This window comes from Rhea pennata, chromosome 14 (assembly GCF_028389875.1).
Source record: "Rhea pennata isolate bPtePen1 chromosome 14, bPtePen1.pri, whole genome shotgun sequence".
NCBI lineage: Eukaryota > Metazoa > Chordata > Aves > Rheiformes > Rheidae > Rhea > Rhea pennata.
In genome coordinates this window covers 5,400,864-5,425,526 of record NC_084676.1, presented here as the reverse complement: position 1 = coordinate 5,425,526, position 24,663 = coordinate 5,400,864, and the positions used below count along the sequence as shown (strand labels likewise).

Here is a 24,663-nt window from a genome sequence, read left to right as displayed (position 1 = left end):
GTCAGGAGCACAGCAATTCTGGATCCATCCTGAAGAGATTTAAAAATAAAATTTTATTCAGCTTAGAAATATTTTGCCTGCTAGGGCCTCAGGCAGCCTGAAGGACAAAACTTTACCCTTCTCCAAGGTGCAGCTCATCAGAAGAATGTTTCTGAATTTTATGAAAGCAAATATTTGATTCTTAACATAATGATAGAAATTAAATGATGTTCTAAGATTTTTAGTCTAACATTTTCACTGTTCTACTACACGAAAAAGAAATCCAGGGAAAACTAGGGAAATACTATGTTTGTAGTTCGATAGGAACTCAAACACTTGTCTTTTTTGTGTCATTCAAATACACCAGAGCCCTTTATGAAAGCAAGAAATAATTCATCTGTGCTTTGCATTGGCTCATGCAAGATGTATAAGTACATTCAAATTTTACAACATTTACTGTGCAGGTCAGAGATTAATGCCAGTTGCTTTCATTATATTTGATGCAAATTCCCTAAGGAGTACCTGAAAAAATAAGGGAGTGTGATAGAGAGAAAAAAATGAATTGCAAATATGCAGAATTGTTAAGGGCTCACTGATGCCTCATAGAAATCTCTGAAAAACAGTCTATTTAGAGAGCATCCAGGAGTATCAAACACAAATCCCACTAGGGACAGCACCAGCTGCAGGCTATGGAGGTATCATGAAGGAAAGGACTAGTCACACAGTGACTCTGCAGAGACACTTCTGGCAAATACTGGGTTTGATGAGCCCTGATACTGTTTCTAAGAATAACTAATGCTTTCCCTCCTCTGGCACATTCCTCCATAAAATGCAGTATATTAATGATGCAAGCTCCTAGGCTCCTTCACAGGTAAGCATTTGCAACTACGGGGAGGCGATTACAAAAATATCCCATCTCCCTGATCTTCAGTAGAGGCAGAAGTTTTCCCATCGCCAAAGTAACTCTTACACCTCAGCACTAGATGGGCAGAGGAGAAGTCTTAGAAATCTGAATGGATGGGCCAAACTCCTTGAATATTATTCAGTTCAGCTCTTCAGAGTTGCCTACTCAGGCATCTGCTGTGAGACAACTGCGCAATGGTGGCCACGGTGGCTAGAACCACCGCTGCCCCACCACCCAGAGGAGAAGGGAGGACTACATCGCCTCCTGGAGACCTCTAGCACCTTCCTCAAACACCTTCAGTCTGCACAGAGACACACATTTAATATGTCATCCCACAGTCATCAAATACAATGCAGAAACAGTAAGAATTTAAACTCCCTTGACTTGAGGCCTGGTGCTTTGACCACAAGGCCATCCATCTAGTCTCTGTAAAAACTAGCCAGATAATTAGAATTGCATGATACAATCTGTAAGAAATATTTTTAATGATGGAGCATTTTTGAAAACAGATTATAGAAGAATACTTTCATAGAAACTCCAATACAGTTTTGGCATAGCCTCTACAGAAAGACAAATGCAATGAGTTCTTGTATTTTCCTAACTGCATCCTTTTTCAGCGCTGTCTGGAAGCATGCATGAAAACATGATTTTACACCAGTAACAGCTGCATCGTGCTCTTTATGAGATATGACAGTTTGTATGCAACATGGTAATCTGAGTACTCAGGAGGGAATTACATCATTAGTCTGAACGTCAGATTTCTCTCTTCCATTTCTGTTAATGAAGGATTGATTTAACATTCAAATCAGTATCACTGTACAGTAGCATAAAACCTATCCTAAGAAAGAAATTACAAGTAAGGGCTTATCTCTTGTTCAAGAACAAGATGTAGAAAGAGATACTGGAAAATAAGAAGCTCTGCCTATAGAAGACAGTTAAAGAGGTATCAGTTTCAATGACTGACAGCTCAAACTATGAAGTTGAAATACTTTTTTGATAATTCAGCGTTTTAACAATTGGAGCATTCTGGCAAATAAAAGCAGTGCTTTCATCATCAGGTGGTGTCTCAAATTAAGGTAAGATATCTATCTGATTTACTTTATTCCAACAACTCATTGTCAGCTCAGTGTTAAGTACCATCATGGTATGGAAGAGTAACTCTCACCAGTGCAGAAATCAAGAGGTCAACGAAGCACTCAGAAACAGAATTCTGTTCTCTTTTATCTACAGAGTAGCTAAACAGAATAAAAGAAACATCATATAGGAATGCTACTTTACAAAATAGGTCTTCTGTAAGATGTGTGCTATGCAGTTCAGAAAGCCTTTATTGCACACCTTACAAGTGAAGAGTTCTCGTGATAGATCAGTAAGGTTTCTGTTAAAAGGAGGATTTCAATCTACCATTATTCATGCATTAACTTGTATTTCCCACTTATTTGCTGAAAAATCACAATACATTTTACGCAACTGCTTCCATTGGATGTTTGCTAACTTTTATCTGACTAGAACAACTCCAACTTCAACTTTAACCTCTCTATCCAAGACATACTACAGGAATGGATACATGTCAAGCAAATCTGAACCTATAGCAAGTTAATTTGGGGGTTTTCCAGACTACCACTTTGTACTGTAGCTCTACTTAAACAAATCTGCACAAAGAAGCAAATGAGATACAGGAACAAGCCTGCTCCCACAGCCAGTGACAATAAGTGCACACAGAGTAGATAAAATAAACTGTTCTTTCCTGGCTATTATGCCATATCTCTGTCCTCAGATAATCTCCTAGAATAATTTTTCAAAGCGAGGCCATCTGCAGAATAGATTACAGCAGGTAAAGTTCAGAGTATACACACAATTTGTCTTGCACATATATTAACCCTGGCAATAAACCTACGGGATGGGGAAGAATTCTGCAATGTGACCCACTGCACATTTCATCCTCCCAGCACCCTCAACTGACAGCTACTGACAACTGCCTGCAAATGTGCTTTATCTGATGCTACCTTCCAAACCTGCCTGATGACAGGCATCATCCCTAAACATATTATGTGTATTAGCCAAGTAGTTTGCTAATATTATTGTTCTTCAGTATGATTAATGAATCTCATCACAGAGATGCTTGTTGACGTCCCACATCCCATCATGGGGGTCTCAGAAATGGCCAGTAAAACATCGCAGTTACAGTGTACAAATCAGGTCAATGATAGATTCCCTGCTACAGTTCTCAGTAGGCAATATTTTAAGGCCTCCTCCTCTTTTGGCAGACACTTCTGAAGAAAAGCAAAAGCCAAAGCACTGCTCATCCCTTCCAAGGAGCAGACCTTTTTGGAGGGCCGCAGCTCCGGATATTGCCAGCGATAATGACTCTAACAGTCTTTCAGTAAAGCTACTCAAAGTCAAACAGTCCACTTTTGCTGAGGATGAGAGCTAAATGAAGCATCTAAATGAGGGAATAAAGAGTAGATGATACAAAAGCCAAATAGTTTTACCAACAGTGAGACTGAGCTTTGAATGTTGTACGTTCTCCTGGTAACCTTATTTCTAAGGCAAAATTCAAAATTGTAGAAGCTGCAGGAAAGAGTCCCTAAAACGTTTAAGGTTTGGATAAAATGCTTCACATTGACCCAGCTGTTCATTTCAACAAAATGTTGAGTTAGGAGGCAATACAAGCACAGATAAAAGCATGGAAGCCAGCACTAGGTGTAACACAACTTTCAGTTCCCTGAAGAAAACCCCTCAAACATTTGTAAGGTATTAGGAAAACTCACATCAGAAATTTTGGCCAGTGCCTGAACAATAGAAATGATTGACCATTGTTCAAGCTACTAAAGGCAATGGGGGATTTTCCATCACTTGGGTATTTTCCTGTCAAAACTGGGCGCTTAGCTGGAAGTCAGGCATTAGCCAAACACAGCTTGTGCCTTAGCTAAACGTCAAACAGGATATACAGGGAGGTCAAACTGGATCCACTCACGCCTTCTAGCCTTAAATCCTATGATTGTAAGGAGAGAAGCAGATTTCCTCCCCCTTTCTCAGCCTTTAAGGAAAACAAGTCTTTTAATCTGTTTAGAGGCCCTTGCTGACATTCTTTAGCTGCAGTTTTTCTCAATCAACCTAATCTTTTCCCATCAAGCTCCATACTAATCCCATTTTGCTCCACTCCTTAAACTAATAAAAGATTAGAGTGACATTTCAGAAAGGGCATCGTATTAAGCAGCTTCTTTCCCATCTCAACAGATGACACAGTACAAAATGTAGTGAACAGGCCATTAATCTTATGGTAATGAGGTGTCAGTCTGCCTGGAGACCTCCTCCTTGATCAATATGAAGGGCGCAGTAATAATGAGGACACTGACGCTCACCAGATCTGGCACCTTTGCCAGAAGGCAGCAGATGCACAGCGCATTGCGATGGCGGAAACGGCTCCTGTCACCACGTCGCTCTGCCCCGGTGATGAGAGCGAGCATCCACCCAGATCTGCCACCTTGTGTGCTGCCCACCCATGATGAGCCTTTCCCTGGGTTGTAATTAGGGGCATAAAACCATTTAACACCTTCAGCTTTGCTCTAACATGAAATCAGTTAGGATTACTGGCCACACACAGAGAAACGTTTCACACCTAGGCTACTGGGGAGAAGCACTAACAAACCATTTTCCTCATTCCTACAGTGGACAAGCCATTGCTCCTCCTGGCGATATCCCTGCATTGGTATATCCTCTTCGCTTTTATGCAGTAAGAATAAAAAACAATGTTCTCATTTGCTTACAAATATCACCGTTCCCTTAAAAGAAACCACAAACTAGAAACCAGAAACTACCAAGTTTCTAGAGAACTGAAATTTTACTGTGTCCTGAGAACATCTTCCAAAAAAAGTACAAAGTGCATCCTGGTTGTGATATTTAGAGCCATCCTTACCCTTGCTCTAATAGGACGCTCTCCCTGAAAGAGAAGGAGGCCTGGGAAAGGTAACTTTTCTGCACATGCAATGCCATGGAGCTGCACTGAACGCCCAAAACCTCAGGTGGACACAAGGAACCAGCTGGAGCATTAGGGCTTGAAAATTATCAGAAAGCAGCTGATCTGGGGAGAGGGGCTGGAGAATGGAACAGAGACCCGAGCAGCACGTTCTTCCAGTCTAAGGAAACTCTTTTGGGTTTCGCCTTTACTTTTTTTTTTTTCTTGTGACTAATAGATAGAAACTATGTTGGCTGGCATAGCAAAAAGTCAAGCTGCCGAGGGTCAGACTGCTCTATAGTTCACCTCTGTAACTTGGGCTTTGCAATGGCTTGTGTTATTACTTCTGATACAAATGAGAGCTCTACAAACCCTCCCCCCTGCAGAGGAATTTATCCCTTCTCCCACTTTCACACAGGCTATTCCTGCACTTGCACAGTCACTGCTGTGCCCTGGTTCAGTAAGTTAATGCTAAATATCACCATAAGAGAAACTGTTTTCTTGGGACTATTTCAAGGACAACATTTGCCAAAACCTAAATTTTTAACCATACAGCTCCTAGTTAAGACTTTATTCTGATTTTCTTATCTAATTGCATAGATAAAAGAGATGCAGTAAGTAAAACAAAAGGTTCCTCTCACACACGTTTCTGAAAATTCCTACCTCTCCTACATCTTTTGGGGGGAGAATCAACTATGTCTTGATATAGCTTAGGCCTTACCTGTATACTGTGGTAGGTGGAGAATTGAGCGTGTCGTAGATGAGCCTCACGTGTCCTTGGTACAGCTCCAAAGCCAGAGGGTCGTTGTCCCCTTTGTACAGCAAGATGCCATTATCCTTGTCTGTTGCTACCTATGAAGCAGTAATAGCCAGGTAAGGTTGCTTAAGAATGATTAAAATAGATACAATAAGCACACAAGAAAATAATATAGAAACCATATATGCAATTTAAATATGATTTAATAAACCACATATATGATTAACAAAGACAAGAAGAAACATAAGCTCCAAAAACCTCTCGGTGACCTAGAGCGGGCCCGTGCACCAACAGTTCGACCTCCGCGGTGGGAGAGCTCCCTCACTTCAAAGGGGAGCCTGGTCCCTGATTTCTGTCACTTGGCTGTGGCTCTATTTTTGTCACATAAGAGTCATTTCTCAGTTATTACCCTGGTTGGAACTGGAGTTTTGGAAGATCTGCTGTGGCAGCAAGAGGAGTTTATCAGAGATACAAGCAAACACGTTTCCAAAGGCACTGATCTGTTCACAGACTTTCTACGAACACAAAGAGGGAAAGAAGGACTTGTCCCACATCTGGTATGAGCTATTCACTCAACTCGAGGTATTAGCAAGTCATGCTGAGGTCAAACGGGAAACGTAGAGAGTCACGACAGAATCCAGCAGCCTTCGCCCTATGGCTTTAAGGCACATCAAGAGAAGAAAATCCTGAAGACTGAACCAAAATTCGAACACTACTTTCCCTGTCTGCACCTCTTCACTATCTCTACAGCACAGAAAAAAAAAAAAAAAAAAAAAAAAAAAAGACTTAATGGGGATTTTGGATCGAATCTGCCTTCATTATTTTCACAGTGTATGTTTCTTGAGGCTGTTTAGTTACTTGCTTAGAATGGCAGTTAAATGCCAAAACTAAACAGTAGATTTCTTTTTGCATTGACATGTTACTTAAATACTATCCTTTTGCCCTTAAAAGATTGGTTTTATTTTCTTTAACACTTTTAATATGGTTTCTTCTTCTACCTGGCTTTAATAATCAGTATTGCATTCTAATTTTAATTCCTTGACAATTGCTTACTGGGTGCAAAAATAATATTCAGCCTGGGAAACAAGGAGAGAGAACATCATCTGCATGTACTTGCTGTAATAACCAGTTTTATTCTTCAGGCTATGGCTGATGTAATGCATGTTTTGTAGACTTTCCTTAAGAAAGCAATGTCCAGATTTTCAGCTTGGAGGTTGAGATATGGTGTAGCAGAACCTTTCAGAATGCACATATTTTACAATGCTTCAGAATCCTTTATATGATATTAAATAAAAGAGAATTTGGAAGGATTTGAAAGTGTCCAATATATATGAATGGGCTTCATTTTTTATAAAAATCTTATATTCGAGTTGTTAAAGAAAAGATAAATGCTAAGTATGCAGTTTGCTCATCAGAAAATTTTTGCAGGAACTACCCAAATAAGCTTTAAAAAAATCTACTCCTTTATGGAAATTTGGTCCATCTTTCCATGTCTTGATATTGGTATTTTAATTACAATTAAACTAAAGAATTAAGTCCAGAATATGATTTTCAACTGTGGAATACAGTCTCTTTGAATAGAGAACATAAATATAATAAAACAAATATACAGAGATGATATTTCTTCTCACAACTTTTGAAATGTTATACTCCCTTTGCAGGGTGAGTCTAGCATGGAAATAATCCAGATTAACAATCAACAGCCTCAGACATAGATGCATTACGTCTCATGTGTGTTCCACACATTTCTTTATTAGAAAAAAATATAAAGCTAAAGATTATTCCTTCATTTACTTTGAGTTACTTCAATTTAATGTCTATTAAATTGCAAACACAAGTAACTTCCAAGTCACTAAAACATGATACTGGACTGAGTATCCAAAATACCTTTGATCCAAAAAACAACAACATCGCAATAGAATAATGGCAACTACGGTATCTAATTTCCATTGCCTTTTGAACCTTAGACCCCAAACCAAACTTAAGTGTAACAACAGGCCTGTAACAAAAGCCCAAGACTCTTCATTTTGAGAACATGCACAGTAAACAAGTAAGCAAAATAATGTCTGGAAAGGCCATTTAGAGCAGCTTCTTTTAAGTCTCCTAAATGTTAAGTACTAATTTCTGCAGCATGAAAGACCACACTATGCTGTAAATCAGCAAGAGGACAGGGAAGTTTGCTGATATCATCTGCAGTTACATTGCCAGGCTTGCGAATAGAAGGGTGGTGAGGTTATGGGGGTTGGGTGCATGTCTAAAAGGGTGAGGTGAGATCTTTACTGCTCCTTAACATTACAATGATTCCAGAGCAGCAAGCTGGCGCACAGGCTGGCTCTAACTGTGTCTGCATCTTGGCCAACAACTCCTGCTCCTTCAGAAGAAAAAAATTAACAGCATTACCTAGAAGAACCTTGGGCTAGCTACCGACGTTCTGCATGGTGTACCTGGAGGGAGATGTTCGCCTGAGGGCGAATTTTGGCCGATGGCAGCTCCACATAGGAATCCTTCCCAACAAAGTTGACCGTGATGAGCTTCTCGCACTTCTGCCCGGCGAAGCCAGCCAGGCAGCGGCAGACGGGCTCGTGGTGCACCACGATGCACTGCGCCCCGTTCTGGCACTCGTAGTTGTCGCACGGACTCGTCTGCAGCAGGACCATCGGTGGAGGGTTTTCACAGAAAAGCCCACTTTAGAAGGCCAAGGAAAGAAAATGCAGCTTCAGTTATCACCATCTTTTTCAGGAAGCAAACACTTACAGGTGCTGATGTTACAATCCCACAGTTGTATAGTGACTCTGAGACAGAAATATCACGTGCCAGATACGTAAACGCTGCACAGCATCCTGCTGTACAGAAATCCCCACGCTAGGTCTGAACGAGCCAATTCAAATACTGAAAGTAGTGCGCACTACACCTTGCACTGGTTATTTAGCTCTGCAAGGTACGTCGGTCTGGCTAAAATGGTGTTTGAGCGTGCAAAGCTGCTTCGATCCGACACTGCAGTGTTCAGCCATCCCAGCGGAAGCCGGGAGCCGCTGGAGCCAGAGGTGGCTGCAAACCGAATGCCAGGTCTGAGTACTCGGGACGGCAAATCGTGCTCCGATCCGGAGCGCGCTGTGCGGTTCGCTCCCAGCTGCCCGAGGGGCCGAGCAAAGCCCACGTGCCGAGCTTGCAAACCCAGGAGCCGGGGCGCAGCTCCGAGCAGCAGCCACGGCTCAGCGCCCAGGTTACGCGCCTGAGCCCGGGGCGCCTGCCCGCCGCAGCACCGCGGGCAGCCGGGAGCAGCAGCGGACGGGGAGAAGGCGCACGGAGCTGCAGTCCTCTTCCACAGCGACGCCATGTGTCAGGCTAAACTGCAGAAAACAAATGGAAAATCTCTGCCCAGGAATCAGCGGGCTGCAAAGGTGTCAGAGCCAGCTCACGACGCAGAGGGCTGCCCGGGCCTGCGGCGTACCCCACGCTGCCGACTGCAGCAGCTCTCCGAACCGAGCAGCTCCTTTTTTATTGAGAAGAGCAAAAACTCTTTGCGTGAAGGTCTCTGAGAGGGTGGGAGGGGGCAGACGGGGAAGCGGTGGCGAGCTGGAGAGCCGCGCAGCGCTCGCTAGCGTGGGCCCCAGGGCTTTGGGGAGAGGGCTGCGGCCCATCAACTCGTGCGATGAGCGGCCCGATAGCAGCGTTGGAACCTCAAAAGCCCACGAGGAATTTCCTGCCAGGCCGGGCACGCTGCGCTGAGTAACAACCCTCTTACAAAAACACAGCAAAAATCTCCCGAAACTTCATTCCTTTCCTGTCAATCAGGTGAGACTTGGAAGCGCACAGAATTTATAGGCAATCCTGCTAGATACGACGAGAATAGGAACCAAAGCCCATTTCCAGGCATAAATAGCACCAATATTAGACATGCAAGAACAGCAAGCAAAACAGCTACCACACATCCGAGAACAACCTGCTAGCCACCGGGAGCAGACCCCCCTCCTCCGCGGAGGGAGGAAACGCAGACGCCTGCTCTCCATTTCATAGTTGTGCGTGTTATTCTGCACAGCGCAACAGCGTCATGTGAAGCTCAAGGCGGGTGGGTGGCACGAGAGTCCGTACGTCTGCCCACTGCTGCTCGCTGCTGCCGTGCGAGTCTGGCGTCTACCTCCGTGGAAATCCCTCTGCAGCACGCCAAAGCAGGAGAAACCCACAACAAAATGCGGAGGGGCTGAACCCTGGACGCACAGAAACCTCCCCTCTCGGGGCATCTCAGGAGAAACTGCCTTCCGACGCTCTCCTTGTGGCGTCACCCCCAACCGGCTTTCCGCAGCGGTCGCGCCGGGCAGGGACGGGCAGCAACAGCGTCCAACATCAGCGACCGCTCTACCAGAAGCCGGACGCACGCAAAGCAGTTCGTGCCAGCGTAAGGCAGTTCCCGCGGCAGCTCAGGCCCCTCGCGACGATGAGCCTTGGCCAACGGCTGGCACGGAGCGGCCACAGCCGCCGAGACGCGGTGGGGGTCTCCCCAAGGCCGCGAGCCAGGCGCGAAGGTGGACTTCCAGCTCGGGCAGTTCCCCGCCCGAGGACCGCGTCCGCTCCGTGCGCGGTCTCCGTCTCAGCGCAGCGCTTCGTGGGCGGCTGGCAAGCACGTGCCGGCTGAGCCAGCAGTGGGACCAACCTGGGGTCAGCCCGCGAACGCCTGTCACCACCGGCCGCCCGTCAGGCGTCATTTGTCTTCCAGACATAACGAGCAGAAAGGAGCACTGCTAACCCAGCCCACTAGTTCTGTCTTATCTGAGGCCAACCATTCGGTTTTGTCTGTGAGGGGCGGCTCGAAAGCAGAAGAAAAGTCTGTGTGCATAATTCTAGTGTCATGGAAGTTAAAAATAATAATAAAAAAACCATGCATCCTGCAGCAGCTTCTACTAACAGAAAGCAAATGTTGTATGAATCTGGTCTGTCTGTGTGCAGTGGTGCTCTCCGTGCACCTCCTCTGCAAGCAGCCTCTCCTCACCGTGAAACCCCTGCAGCTGCGGCTCCCCAAGGTGCTGCTGTTAGCTGCTGGCATCCAGAAGTTACATTAGCAACAAGTGTCTGTCAAGGCCTTAAAAACAACCTCAAACACTAATACCTTTTCCTTCCTCAGCAGTGGAAGGTGCAGCATAGCCTGCCCTGAAGAGCTTGGCCAAGTCCACAGGACTGGATTCTGCATGGTATAATCTCATTTATTAAATAATCACTGTTGAGTTTCTTGCAAACTATCCCAAATTATTTCAAACTATCCCAGTAGGGAACTCTAAAACATAATGGAGGAATAATGCTCTATATCATGCTCAGCAATTTTAACATGTGCTTCCCCAGAAGAGAAACATTTATCAGGACAACACTGCTGTGAGGCAGATTGCAAAAAGGAAGGTTTGATAAGGTAGGTTTCATCTGTTGGGGTTCACAAATTCTAGAAAATGTGTTCACCTACAGGAGGTAAACAGATTTTATTTTGGGCAGAAAACACACAGAAAGCCTTTCAAGAAGAAAGTGTATTATGGGACTGCAGAAAGGCACTGAGTGATCAGCTGCATGGAGCACAACTACAAACAAGCCCTTAATAGCAAATGCCAGAAAAGAGAATAGGTGTGGGCTACCACTTTTTTGGGCCTGCAATCCCCATTGCATTTGCATGCGGGGCCCTTCATTGCTAAGATCAGAGACAGCCACTTGTCCAATCGTGCTTCATGTGCGTGAGGACATTAAGTTTTAACTTCTTTATTACTGTGTGATTCCAACCAGCCTTGTTATACCACACAGTGATAACCACAGAACTGTTAGATAACTGTGCTTTTATTACAGAAGCATAAACTCCAGATAACTGGGAGGTCACTCTGCAAACTCACTGTTGGTCAAAGATTCTTGATATTTAGCCAAAAAGCAGTATTGATCTTCATCTGAGGTATCTTTGTTAGATCATGCTTTGTGCTCTCTCCTCATCAACACTTGCATCCTTCAAATAGTTGCAAAGTTACCCCCTTGCCTCACGGCACAGTGCCTGGGGCAGCCTTCATGAATAAGTGAGTGCACAGGCCTTCACTCCACAAGCCTGAACTCTCTCAGTCACCACATTCACAACTGCAATCTTAGGAGGGGAAAAATCAGAAACCCTTTCAGAGCAGTAGGCCTTTAAACTACAAAAGGCTGAAGTTACGAGAAGAATAAGTAGGAGTAAAAATAAATAAATTTGTTCGAAGATTTTTAATCTTGAAATCGAACAAGACCAGATACTGTTCTGCATGGAGAGCTCAAAAGTCTTCCGCTTGCTCTCAGCCTTGGCACACAGAGCCTGTTAATGCCCACTGTCATTTGTCTTTCCTGCAAGATGCCTGCTCCCTTGAATCTCAACTAGGATGTGCAGGCAGGTGGCATGGACTATGAGATTATATTGCTCACCCAAATCTTCCTTGAGCTATTAAGTGTTGTCTAAGCTAGTAGTAGAATTTTGGAGCTTTGTGGAGAAAGTTTCCTCTTTTTGGAGGACTTTGAGTGGAATGAAAACCCATTGTCTGAGAAGGACAGCAAGCCAGGCTGCTCCAGGTCCTCACTGTGAAACCCCTGGGTGGAGAATAGCCAGCCTGGAGCATGGCGCTAACTGCCCCAAGAGCCGCTCAGGATCCCTGGAGATCCAGCTCAACCGAATCACAGTTCAAAAAATCTCTGCCCAACACTGGGATCCTGACTTCCTGCATAAACCTCACATTTTTCACTGCCCACTGCTGACATGCCTTAAAGCATGGGCCACTGCAGCAGAGGCCTTGCAGTCACTACCAGCAGACAACAGGCTCGAGTTACCCACGACTCTCGATACGGCTTTGCAGCCCAGCTCCCAGCTCTTTACTGATTAGATGACACTGAACATTTAGAGCTCCTCTGCCGGATAGCCACTAGCTATCCCTTCCATGCACCGATTTTGGAGATCCCTAAGGCTATCAAAAGGGTTGAAGCAGAGAATGAAACACGATGAGAGGGGCATGGATTTGAAATTCAGAGGATATGTGATATCCTGTAAATAACAAGTCTGATTCTGTGAAACCACAGGCTGACATCCTGTTGTATATCAATGCCTATTCAGGGAAGCCCCTCTGCTTTGCAATAAAAATGTGTGCTGGGAGAAAAAAAAGAGTAAGGATGAAAGCAAGAAGAATGAAAACAGTTGCAGATACAAGGCAGAGAAAAGGATTTATAAGTGTTCACGCAATTTCTGCACTGTCAAGGCTGATCTTTTCAGGTACTCCTCTTTGTCTCGTGTGTGTATTTCAAACACAAAAAAGGCTGGCTGGAAGGAAGCCAGCGTCCAGCCTCAGGCACTGATTAGTGAATCCATTCGGAGAAGCACACTTATCTTTGACAGACAGTGAGATTTCCAGGAGTCAGATATATTGGCAGCTGTCAGAAGCAGAGGGTGGATATTCACAGCCCAAATCGTACCGAGCCCGTCCTCCGTACTGGCACCAAACGCTCGCAGTGCTGTTCTCCTGCAGCCGTGTCGCGGGTACGTGTACGCAGTTTTATCTTCCTTCGTTCGCTCTCAGCGCGCAGAGCTCCCGCTAATTTATGTGTGTGCTCTACCTCGAGTGTCAGCAGGGGAGGCTGGGGCAGGCAAAGCAGCCCGGCACCGCGCAGAGGACAAGCTCTGAAGAACCACCAGCCCTGGGTTTTCTCTTGACCCCTTAAGCCCGACTTCGGCCCCAGGGTTCGGAGCACGGCCCCACCGCCGCCGCAGCCCTGGCGGCTCAGGGCCGCGGCGGAGGCCGACAGCTCTGAGGATGAGGGAGATGGAAGAAGGCGCCCGGGGCCGCGCCACGCGCCTACCTGAAGCCCTGAGGACAGATGCAGGTGTAGCCGCCGACCGCGTCCGCGCAGACGGCGCCGTGCCGACACTGATGGCCCCCGCAGTCGTCGTCGTCGACCTCGCAGTGCTTGCCGCTGTAGCCCGGCGAGCACTCGCACCTGAAACGCAAGCAGATCGCTGTCGCCGGGCGCTGCCGCGTGCGCGAAGCAAGGCGCCCGGGCGGCCGAGCGCCCCGGCGGGCGCAGCACGCAAAGCTGCTCGCGGTTACCCCGGCGCTGCCACGCGCCTCCCTCGCCATGGGAAACGCACCAGTCCCTCCCGCCCGGCTCCTGCTACCTGCTCAGACCTGAGCCGAGCAAAGCAACCCCACACCGAGAGCCTCTCCCAGCCAGCCGTGGAGAAGGGCGCCGGGTGATGACACAGGGGACGGGCACGGTTTCCCCCCGCGATGCTGAAGATGACATCTCCCCTAACCTTGCAGCAGCACCGCAGACTCAGAAGGCAATACGCTTTTTAGGGGCAGTTGCTCCAATGGCTCAAACCACGCAAGAATGCAAAAAAAGACTCTGCCTGCGCCTCCGCACCGCTGAGCGTTTGCGGCTCACCTGGGCAGCTGCAGAGTAAGCTGCCACCTCCCGAATGGAAATAACGTGCAAACAAACCACTACACTCTGGATGTCTAAAGAAAAAGATCATCAGTTTTGTGTTCACCACCTGTTTGTCATTCCCTTGCAAGGCATGGTAAACACTGCGGCAGTCACTGAGTGCTGTCTCCAAACTTGATCCATGGGAAGACCGAGGCGAGGCACGCACCTGCCACTCTGGGAGACCGCTATGCTGAGCAGAAATGCACTGGGACACCCCCAAGCCTCCAAACAGTGGCTTTTTAAAAAATACAGTTCTTATGCCTGTTGTATGACTGTTGCACCAGCATTTCTAAAATAAGCCTTGCAAAGTTTACAACCTGACCACAGAAAATATGTCCCAAAGCGTCTGGCTAGGACCAGACTTTTTAGGATTGCTGAACAGCCTCTTTCTGAGTCTATCGTTTAGACAAATGTTTAGTCATGAGCACATTTTAGTCCATAAAACACATTTCACTCCTCCCAGCTGGATTTTACTGCACATCTGGAAAACAAAAAGTGCATCACTTAAACCAAAACAAGGGGAGAGATATGAGTATTTCTCTACTCTATAAGACAACGGTCTGTGCCCGTGCTCAAGCCCCTTGCGTCGAACCAGCACGCGTGTGCTGAGAGCTGGGAGAGGAGAGACATCACCCGCTGAGCTGAGAGGTGGCATCGGGGGAGAAACCCCCTGCTCCACAGCTATACCACTGCTCCTCCTCCTCCTCTCCCTCCTCCTCTTCCTCCCCAGCCAGGCTCTGGTGGGCTGAGGCACCACGAGGCTACTCACGGAAAACCTCTTCGGAGGAGAGAAGTGGAGGGAGAAAAGAATGACCCCTCAGCCTGCACTTCACAGCACGGCTTGTAATGACCAGCTCAAAAAGCAGGAAATACAGCAAAATCTATTAACTTGCAAGGCGTAGGAGGGATGAAGCTATGTAGATGCATAACCTGCCCATGAAGAGGCATCACGACCCTCCGCAGCCACAGGGCGCTTGATGTTCAGCTCTGCAAGTCTGAAATGGCACTTCTGCATCACGGTGGCTCAGGGAATATTGTGATTAACGTAACAGAGATGACAAAACAGAGCAAAAAGGAAAAAGTATGCCTTCCCCAAACCGTAAGGAGTGGGCAACACTCCTTTTTTTTTCCGGCAAGATTTCAGTCACACCTGCGAGCAAATAATGTCAATCAAAAGACTCTGCGGGGGGAATTGGCAGCATTTAATCCTGTTGCTTTTTATTGATCCCCGCAGTCCTAATATAAAGTGAGGTAATAATGAACGATGTGCAGCTCCTTGTTCAGTGCTGCCATGCATCACTTTTATGATGTGTATTGGCTATCTCAGTAATGACAGAACCACCACTTTTCTCTGCAGGGCTGCAATAAATCAGCGTTTTAAGCTGTCAGGTAATAATTCCAAAGCTTTAGAATAATAAAGTATATTTATACCATGCTCCAACATCACTGCAGTGAATGGAAAAACATGCTTCTTTCCTGAAGTTATTTTTTTAGAAGTCATTTCATTGTGTTAAATGATTTTCTTTTTCTTTTTTTTGGTCTGGCACACAGAAAGCTACCCTTCTTCTACAGTAACAGTAAAGCAGTAAAGATCTGGAAGTTTTAAGTGAGGAAAGCCACCTGCAATTTTAGCTTAGAAAGCAAACAGCTCTGCACAGCCAAACACGCATCAAAACAGTTCAGTTTGCTTCCAAGCTTGGCTTTCCCTTTGCAATCACAGAATTCCTTTTAGGCCGGTCATTTCTGAGTTTATAGTGTCACGTCTTGGCTGACGTTACCAAAAATGCCTGCCTGGAGCATCACAGGTGAGAAATGCAGCCACGTGACTGCCGTGCCAGCCTGCTTCCAGTGTCTTGCCCCCATGGAAGACACGCTGATTCCATCCATGGTCCACACACTGCCTGCAAGTGACTGCAGATCAGCAAAGTGTAATACAGTAAAAAAGTAGGCAAATATGCTTTCATATTTAAATTTTGGTAAAACAGTAAGTGAAAAGACTAGCCAGGGTGTCTTGTGTCTCCACAACTCATTGAATGCCAGTGCATTTGGGACACTGGTTTCTGCTATAGCCTGGTAGTGATGCCAACCTTCCCACTAGAGAGCCTAAAAACATGTCCTTTGGTATTCAAAATGTTGGCCTATACATAGGCAGTTGCATCTGCATGCACTCAATATCTATTTTATTAAAGCTGCAATTCATGGCTTCTATTATAGGGTCAAAACAGAATTTCCCTTCCCGTATCGATATATAATTTGGCTTGCCTTTTTTTTTTAATTTATTTTATTTTTATTTATTTCTTCATAATCTTTTTTCCTCCCTCTGCAGATCAGGAAACTGTCTGCAGCTGGAGGCAGGACAGAGACCGATGGGTGTCCCTGCTGCTGTTACACTCTCCACTGGTGTGTCCCACTCAGGCGCACAGAGAACAAACCTGGCAAAGGGATGGTCAGCCAAAGCCCAGGAACAAGCTCCTACACCAAGTCATTCCTGACATTAACATCCTCCAGCTCAGTAAGTGGAGCAGAGGACTGACACATGAGCCTGACTCATCCTGCATGCAGCATTACACTGCACCATGCTAAATACAGGGCACATCACAGGTCAGGGGATCAAACTACTCAAGGGACAGACAACAGCACAGGACCAGATCTTCTCATTTTTGAACAAGACCCAAGAGCCACCATGCAGCACCACAAAAGCTGCTGAGCCCATTTCTGAATTATTTGGTGCAACCAAGGTATGCAAGGAAAAGCAATACTGGAACAAATCTACTTTCAAGGTGAGGAAGGCTCTTTCACTCCACCAGTCTGGTCTGCTAGAAAGCAAAATCGTAGAGAACAAGTACAGAAATTCTGAATTTTTGTGTGGCATTCTGTGAATAATGGGATTAACTCTAACAGTGGTAGAAAATACTTAAGAGTTTAGGCTCCCTGCAAAACTATGAAGAGCACCGTTCAATACCACCTTCCTGTGAGTGAGCAAACAAGTAAGCTTGCCCTTATCTACTCAGAGCACTTAGGTGCCAGGTCTGAAAACGTTTCCAGCAAAGGTGCCATTCAGCACGATGGCAGTTTCCATCCCTTCATTTATATAGCGACACTGGGCAATCTGATTTACAAGTCTTTTCCTTATAACGTGCTGTAACCACTGGATTAGCTGAATGATGGATCTTCACTAAGAAGGAAGGCTGGAAAGAACACCAGGGACCCACCTTCTTTTCCACTCCCTGTGCATCACTCAGGAACTATGCTAATGATTTAACAGCTTCGTCTTCCTCGAGAGCTGGAAACATGTTTGTCTGGCAGTTTTTCACCCAAAAGCAAAGCATGAGTTGTACAGACTGTCTAGCAGAGATTCAGCTGCCCTCTAGTAGCCAGCATCACTAAAACCTTGTCTTGCTTCTGTTTTAGCTGCCATGAACTATATTGTGTGTTAGTTCACACTGTTCTGACATGCTGGTTGCTCCACAGGACACAGCCTGACCCAAACTGCAAGTTTCCAGAAAGACCAAAGAGCACGCCTGTCCCTCAGGGGCTACGTGCTGGGTGTGCAGTGAGGCTGTCACTCGCCAACATCCCAGCCTTCCTCCTGGGGGGGAACCCGTGAGCCACTGGAGAGCATGGCGGCTGCAAGGTCACCCAAATTGCTGAACGGCTTTGAAATGCCATCTTCATCCAGGCGATGAACAGTGCTGTGAGGCACTTCTGAAAACGCTCCCCACCCAAGGACCTCCAGAGGTTTTAGTATCATTTCAGACAGGAATGTTTACTTGGCTGCTGGGAAGCGATGTCATTGCCACTATGCAAATACAAACACAGAAGACAAATCACAGTAGCCTAGTGAGGCTCGCTTCTCTATACACACTGCAAAAAGAAGGCTCCTGAGTCGGAGCAGTTGGGTTTAGCTGTTTCCCTTGCTGCCTGGGTGAGGGACCATGGGGAGATGAGCCTTGCCATGGCTAAGGACAGCCCTTGTGAATGCTTTCCGTGAAGGCAAGCCATTTGGGAAGACAACAGCTGAACTGGGAATACAACAGAAAACTCCTGACCTCTAGCCTTAGGTTCTGCCCACAAAAGTTTTTTTCTCCTTCTTAGTAATTAGACTAGGGACTGGATTTTAAACAGTGAGCCAGCATTGGAGGAAAATTAAGTTACATCTGTTGTATCTCCTCACACTTGAAATGATGGATGCCCAAAGGAACATGCAAGGAAATTTCTGATGAAGGATAAGGTATTTTGTAGCCACTAGTCCAGAAGTGCTCCTTTTGTTATGCTCTATTTCAGAATAATTGCTCTGCTCTGAGGTACATCCATTACTTCCAAGTAAACCGCAGAAAGCTGGCAAAGTACGTATGGTTGCATTAATATGTAACATGGTCTGAAGTACAGTCATGCTTTATTTTCATTAATTTTGATGGGTTTTAGTCATTACTCTGAACATACTGCCAGTTCAACCCTATCCAAGCCAACGGACGAATCTGTCCGGTACGTGAAGACATATACACACACACACACGCTTACCTAAATCCTTTGTCAAGGGGGAGACATTTGGACTCATGTTGGCAGGGATTTAGCTCAGGAATGCAATGGTTGATCACCTCATCACACAGTTCACCTGAGGCAAAAGGAAAGGAAAAGGCTGTAAGACAACATTGACTTGAATTCTATCAGTCAACAATACCTATTTTTAATGAGGATTCAGCCACCTGAGCTATAACCACTTTACTGTTTATATCACGTGAATGTGAAAAGCTGGATTAAAAAGCACTTATATAAATACTCCACTTGGAAACAGACTATGAATTGAATAGATAGATTCTGACTAAAGAGCTCCTATATCAAAGCAAGGAAGTAACACAAAAGTGAAGCTACTCACTGGACCTTAACATTTTCACACCCAAACATACTTTAATCACAGCCAATACTCTGCCATAGAAGCCGACTAGACATCATTCTGGAAAAAAGCAACAACCCACAAACCCTCCCTTGAAACCTCTGCAACTCTCAATAACAGGAACTAGCTTTAGGACTGCATGTAATTACAAAACATTCACTATTTTTAAGAAAAGTACTAGCTCTATTGTGCTCACTGGAGATGATGTCTTTTCAGAAAAGAAGAAAACAGTGTAAGCTCAGCTCAGACATTTCTAGGTATTGTGTGTAACATGCTACGCACTTCCCAGGATTTAAGTTCTAATAATTCATAGCTCTAAAATGTTCAAAACCAGATACTTTATTTAAAGACCACTCTTCTCTGAGTCCTAAATTATTAGGTCACACTTCAGTACCCCAGGATTTGAGATCCAGCCAAAGACTTTCCAGAAATCTTTGCCTTCCCAAGAAAACAACAGAAAAACACCCCAAACCTCCCAAAGCCACGCAGGAAAAACAAAGGTCAAGTATTCTCAACATGGAAACACTCAAAAGCTACAGTCCCAAAGTCCCCTTTGCAGCAGTATCAGCAGAGCATATCTACAACGTTTCAAGATTATGCACATTGTGTGTGCCTGTATGCCGGATACACACAACCACATGAACAGCAAACCATCACCTACAATAGTGATACAGAAGAAACAGTGTGGGAGGCACTGGTGGGTCCACCGCTTTCCATCAGTATTTTCATGAAGCTGCAGCTCCACCTGACTAGGGACAATCTCCATGTCCAAAAAGAATGATATATTTAACTTCAGTGGCTACAGAGAAATACTTGAAAACACAACCCAGGTGAACCACAAAGATCAAAATGCAGAAAGCAAATGCAGATCAAAACCACCTTTGATCAGGCTTGTGATTTGGCAGGGATGATGGAGAAGGCAGTCATGACGTTGACTCTGGTGCTGACAGGTATGGGCCACGCTGTAAACACCCCGGCTCCCTCCTTCTGGTCATTTCTCTCACAGCTCCTGCCTCACTACAAGGTACAACCTACATAGCTCTTCATTTGACTTTTCACATTAGATTGGTAATTAGATTATTATTAGACTATTTTGCAAGAATTACTCCAAAAGTTTTTGTTTCAAATATGGAACATCTAATACACCTGTTTTTGACAGTCAAGCATTAATGGTCAAACATAACTGAGAAAGGGGGTTAATACAAGACCTGGAAGCATGCTAGAAGGTACTACTAGCGTAAACTCCATATTCATGTACCAAACCATCATTACTTTTAACGGGTTGACTGTGGGAATACTGGTGGGGCCTGGCATGATGACCTATCACAGACAGAGCTTTGTGTTTGTAATAACTGCTGTAAGAGAAATATTTCCATCAGGAGCTAGGTAATCTCCTGAAACCACTGTTGTTAAAAACCACCCAGTATTTTTATATCCTTGGAGAAATCTTGGACAAATGTAATGAATGCATCCAGCTCAGGGAGGGGGACACATCAACAAAACAGACGGCTGCACCTCCACGGGAACCACGGAAACAGATCATCCATTGGCCTTGGGGTTGGCTCTTGCACTTTGTTGTTCCTCAAAAGCAAGTGGAGACATTCAAGCCATATCAACACGAACACAGCTGAAGACAGCCACGAACACATTTCTGAGGTGACAGAAGTGGAAAATAGTCTGCTTACTCTCCAACCATAGACCACCAACCTGCCCAACACTAAAAAGAAAAGCAGCTAACTCTCACCCCCCAGGCAGACGTTATCACCAGCAGGTCAGAACTTATCCCAACCCCCGGTCAGCTGTCCGTTTGTGTCCTTCATACTCCTTATTCTTCTTACCAGTACAAAATAACATATGAATCATATGTGAAAATAAATATGAGAAAAAATGTAACCGGCTGGTGACATTAAAAGAACATGATGATCTGAAGTTTGAAGTATTTTCAGAAGACATCATTTAATAAATAAGTACAGCGTGCATAGATGCCTTCAACTGTTATTTTGCTAAAAAGGTCCAACCTAGCCTTTTCAGCCTTCTTTTTATCTTTTTATTTTGAAAAAAAAGGAAACAGGCTTTAAGAAAAAATAAGAACAGTTTCATAAACTCTCAGAGGAAATCATAATTCTTCTTAAAGTATTCTTCTCAGCAGTCTTGACAAGTGCTTAAAGATCCAGTGAAAATCTCCCAAAATGTATACACTTGTCAAATATTATGACTCACTGTGTCATACTGAAGGCTCCACTATCAAAATTTAGGAGAATTCCAGGCTTGGTACCAAACATAGCATCCAAAAATTTATCATTTTTCATGTGAAGCTTGGAATGTTCAAGGATCCTTCCTGTTATTTTTCTTCATCTATCACTCATTACAGAGCTCACTTGGGAATGTCTTGCAACTTGAGCAGCCTCATCTCAGGGAAGAAAATTCTTCTTGATAAATTATTTCAGGCTCCACCAGCATTCACTGGATGTTGCAGAAAGCATGCCAGGAAAATAAAACACTTTCTGAAAAGCAAGACCCAAGGCACTAGCTACACAAAGACTTTTTATATTTTATTCAGTCAGAAAATATTTGGGCCAAAAAATCTGCCCTCGGACCTGAGGGTGCTATATTCATTGGCCACTTTAATGCGAGTATCAGAGGAAAAATCTGATCCTCTCTCCTTTTCAGAGTGACACAAGGCTGCTTCTCTGTGTAGCAATTAAGGGTCTCTTCCAAGTTTCTCACTGGATAGCTATGTGAATCTGAAAATGAACTCTACTTAATCTCAGGCCAACTTCTGGCAGCATTAATGCTCTTTGTGGAAGGTATTTGATGATGCCAAAACAACAGAAAGCTTCAATGTAATGCTCTCCCAAGGCTAGAAACCTTTCTTCTCTCTCTTATACATTCCTAAATCAGCGCTCCAATTTGCATACACAAGGGTCTCTAAAGTGCTTACATATAAGACAGGAAAACAAAATCCATTCTTCTAATCAATTAAGCAAAATTTTTATCCCAAATCATGGTTTTGCTTCACTGAGGCACACCCACACTCTTTCACGAGAGCCTAGAAGAGCAGATTGCATCTGCAACGCACCCCATGAGGAAGACGTTAGGGCTACGTTAGACATACAAGAGGAAAATCGTTCATATCATCAGATTCCACTTTTTAGGTTAGCTGGAGGTATTAACTGAAGATAAGTTTGTGGTTTGCCGAGCTGAGGCTCGGTAAGAAGAGGGTATCTTTTCAAGGATGGGCACAACCTCAGCTGTGTGGGCACCGCATTTCAGACTCCTTAGGACCAGCAGTAACCTGCTGGTAACTAGTGTCTGCTGAAGAAAAGCAAGCATTAAACAGATGAAGCAAGCAACCTACTCTGCTGCCACAAAAATGTGACTTTCAGAGTAGAAGCAATTTGTACTGATAGGAGACTAACAGGTGGACCGCTCATTGCTGCAGTCTTGTGCATTAAAAAAAGGAAACAGAAAAAAACTAAGAAGGGGGACCTCCGCTGTCGAAACAAGAGGAAAGGTATCTTGCCCATATCCCTTCCCTTCTTTACCAGCAACACTCATTGCTTTCCAAAAAGCCACAACACAGCATTTATTATCTCATGTAACATCTCCCTGATCTTATTTCTTCAGTAAAATCCTGAATTTCATGGGGCTTTTCACACTGACTTTCTGCAGGGCTCGCTGCTTATGAGGAGCTGCCAAGAAACATGCTTATGCTTTTCTGTAGTCTTCCGCACGGCTCAGAACGAAGCCAAAACAACAACAGAGCAATGAAGACGACTTTCGCCCAGAGATTAATAATCATATTTTTTTTCATTCTGCATTGTATTTATTTCATGCCACATCGGACTTTCAAAACTAGGATCCAAGTTACACTATTTCTCCTTAATCAGTTAAAGAAGAGCTTGGACGTGGTGATAGGATTTCACTTATTTATCTGTAAGTAAAACTGCTGTTCTGAATAGACAAATATTCTCACCCTCACGTGAGAGGAGCTTTTGTAGGGCCTGGAAGACTACGAGCAAAAATGCTGTCAAGAATTTCACAACACTACTTGAGGAAAAGATGGAGAGAGCCTGGCCTTTATCCACGGAGCAAACTTTTACAAGCTGCATGGGGAGAAGATAGATACTTTGAGTGGTTAAATAGTATGTTGCAATTTTCTTAACTTTGCCAGGTGAGTCGGAATGGAACTTGTCCCTTTACTGCTAATAAAAAAATATTGCGCTGTTATTCTTGTAAGAGCTTACTCAGTTGATATCTAGTTTCTTGCATCCAAAAAATATTTTTTTGCACTTTGCTTTCCCCTTCTCTTCTCAGTTATTAAAAAAAGTCAGTGCCAATTGGAAATATCAGGAACACACAGAACCTAAAAATGGCTGGGTGGACCAGACATAGGCTGGCCCTCCAATATACTAGAAGAGGTGTTGCCAAGAAAGTACTTTAGTTAGGAATTTTGTTGATGTTCAATGAAAAAGATTTGAGACTCATCTCCGAAAATAAACCCAGGATTTTGTACTTCCAAGTTTGAAATGAAGAAAAAAGTCTTTGTCAGAATCCTTCAGTAGCAAATGCACTCAGCTGCCACGTTAGATACCCAACCCCCCTGCTAAACCCAGAAGAGTTTTCTGAAAACTACCTGGAAGGCAGAATTCTAGTTGTGGATTATTAATAAAGTTTGCTCTCGCTTGACAAACAGGATCCACAAGACGTAGCAGGCAGAGAATAAGAATTATTTTGTGCTGTTTATTCTTTGTTAATGCTTTAAGAACTCATATCTGAATTTTCCCTTACCCGCTTTTGGTCTATGTTTAAAACAGGAGCTTGAAGTTAAACTGCACGTTGAGATTCCCAAGTGACTTGTTTTTCAGAACTAGGGAGCAATTACCTACCTTTAATCTTAAGGTTAAAGAAAGAGATAACTGATTAAATAGCAAGATCTGGATAGAGAAAAGTTCACATTAGTTAACTTGTCACTTCAGTTTTGTTTAGTTTCACTTGCTTTCTGTTTTACAGTTCATCACCCCCTTAGCTTTCCTGTTCGTGGTTGGCCAGTCTGACCAAGCTCTCCTTAGGTTAGGCATAGCTCATGTTTGTGAGCTGAATAAAGATCAATTTATTGAAGTTTTTATGGCTGCCACCCAACAACAATGAAAGAAGAAGCCACAGGCCTGGGTCTTGCAAAATGTTGCTACTGAAATATATATAGAAACACATTTGTGTATGTGTATATAAAGCAATAAATAAAATCCAGTATGCCCCTTATTTTCCCACACCAGGAAGCAGAGAAAGTCACCTCTAAAGCAATACTTCTAAAGCAATACCATTTGACATACAAGTCAATATTTCGCCCACCACAGGCCTTAAAACTCTCTAAGCACAAAATACCCCCTCATTCTATAGGCAAAAAATAACTAAAATGGACAATTCCTAACACTCTTGGAGGGCAGTAACCTGCAATCTAGTGTTAGCCCTCAGAATCACTATGTCTGGAATAGATTCTAATTTTGCTGGTTCCTACATTTTGGAACTGCACTACTTCATATGGATGCTTTCCATGCCTGTGATTTGTGTGGAGTCTACTAAGGATCAATTCAGCTAAATACACATGGGCATCTAGTGACATCTGACATACTATAGGGTTTGTGGAATGTCCTTTCAGGGCTGGCAGATATGACACAGAACACTGTGTAGACCCATGCCCATCTGAAATGGCA

The 24,663-nt window shown here is 44.4% G+C and overlaps 1 protein-coding gene across 3 annotated transcripts in view; it reads right to left on the bottom strand.

Moving 5' to 3' along the window:
• The window catches only part of SLIT3 (slit guidance ligand 3), a 463,356-nt gene that overhangs the window by 20,536 nt on the left and 418,157 nt on the right, over positions 1-24,663 (bottom strand). For all 3 annotated transcript variants that reach the window (XM_062587759.1, XM_062587761.1, XM_062587762.1), the window contains 4 exons: positions 18,577-18,670; positions 13,429-13,566; positions 8,040-8,280; positions 5,560-5,690 (listed from right to left, as the gene is read on the bottom strand). In XM_062587759.1, coding sequence (XP_062443743.1) covers positions 5,560-5,690; positions 8,040-8,280; positions 13,429-13,566; positions 18,577-18,670 — 604 coding nt within the window. The remainder of the gene's footprint in view (positions 1-5,559; positions 5,691-8,039; positions 8,281-13,428; positions 13,567-18,576; positions 18,671-24,663) is intronic.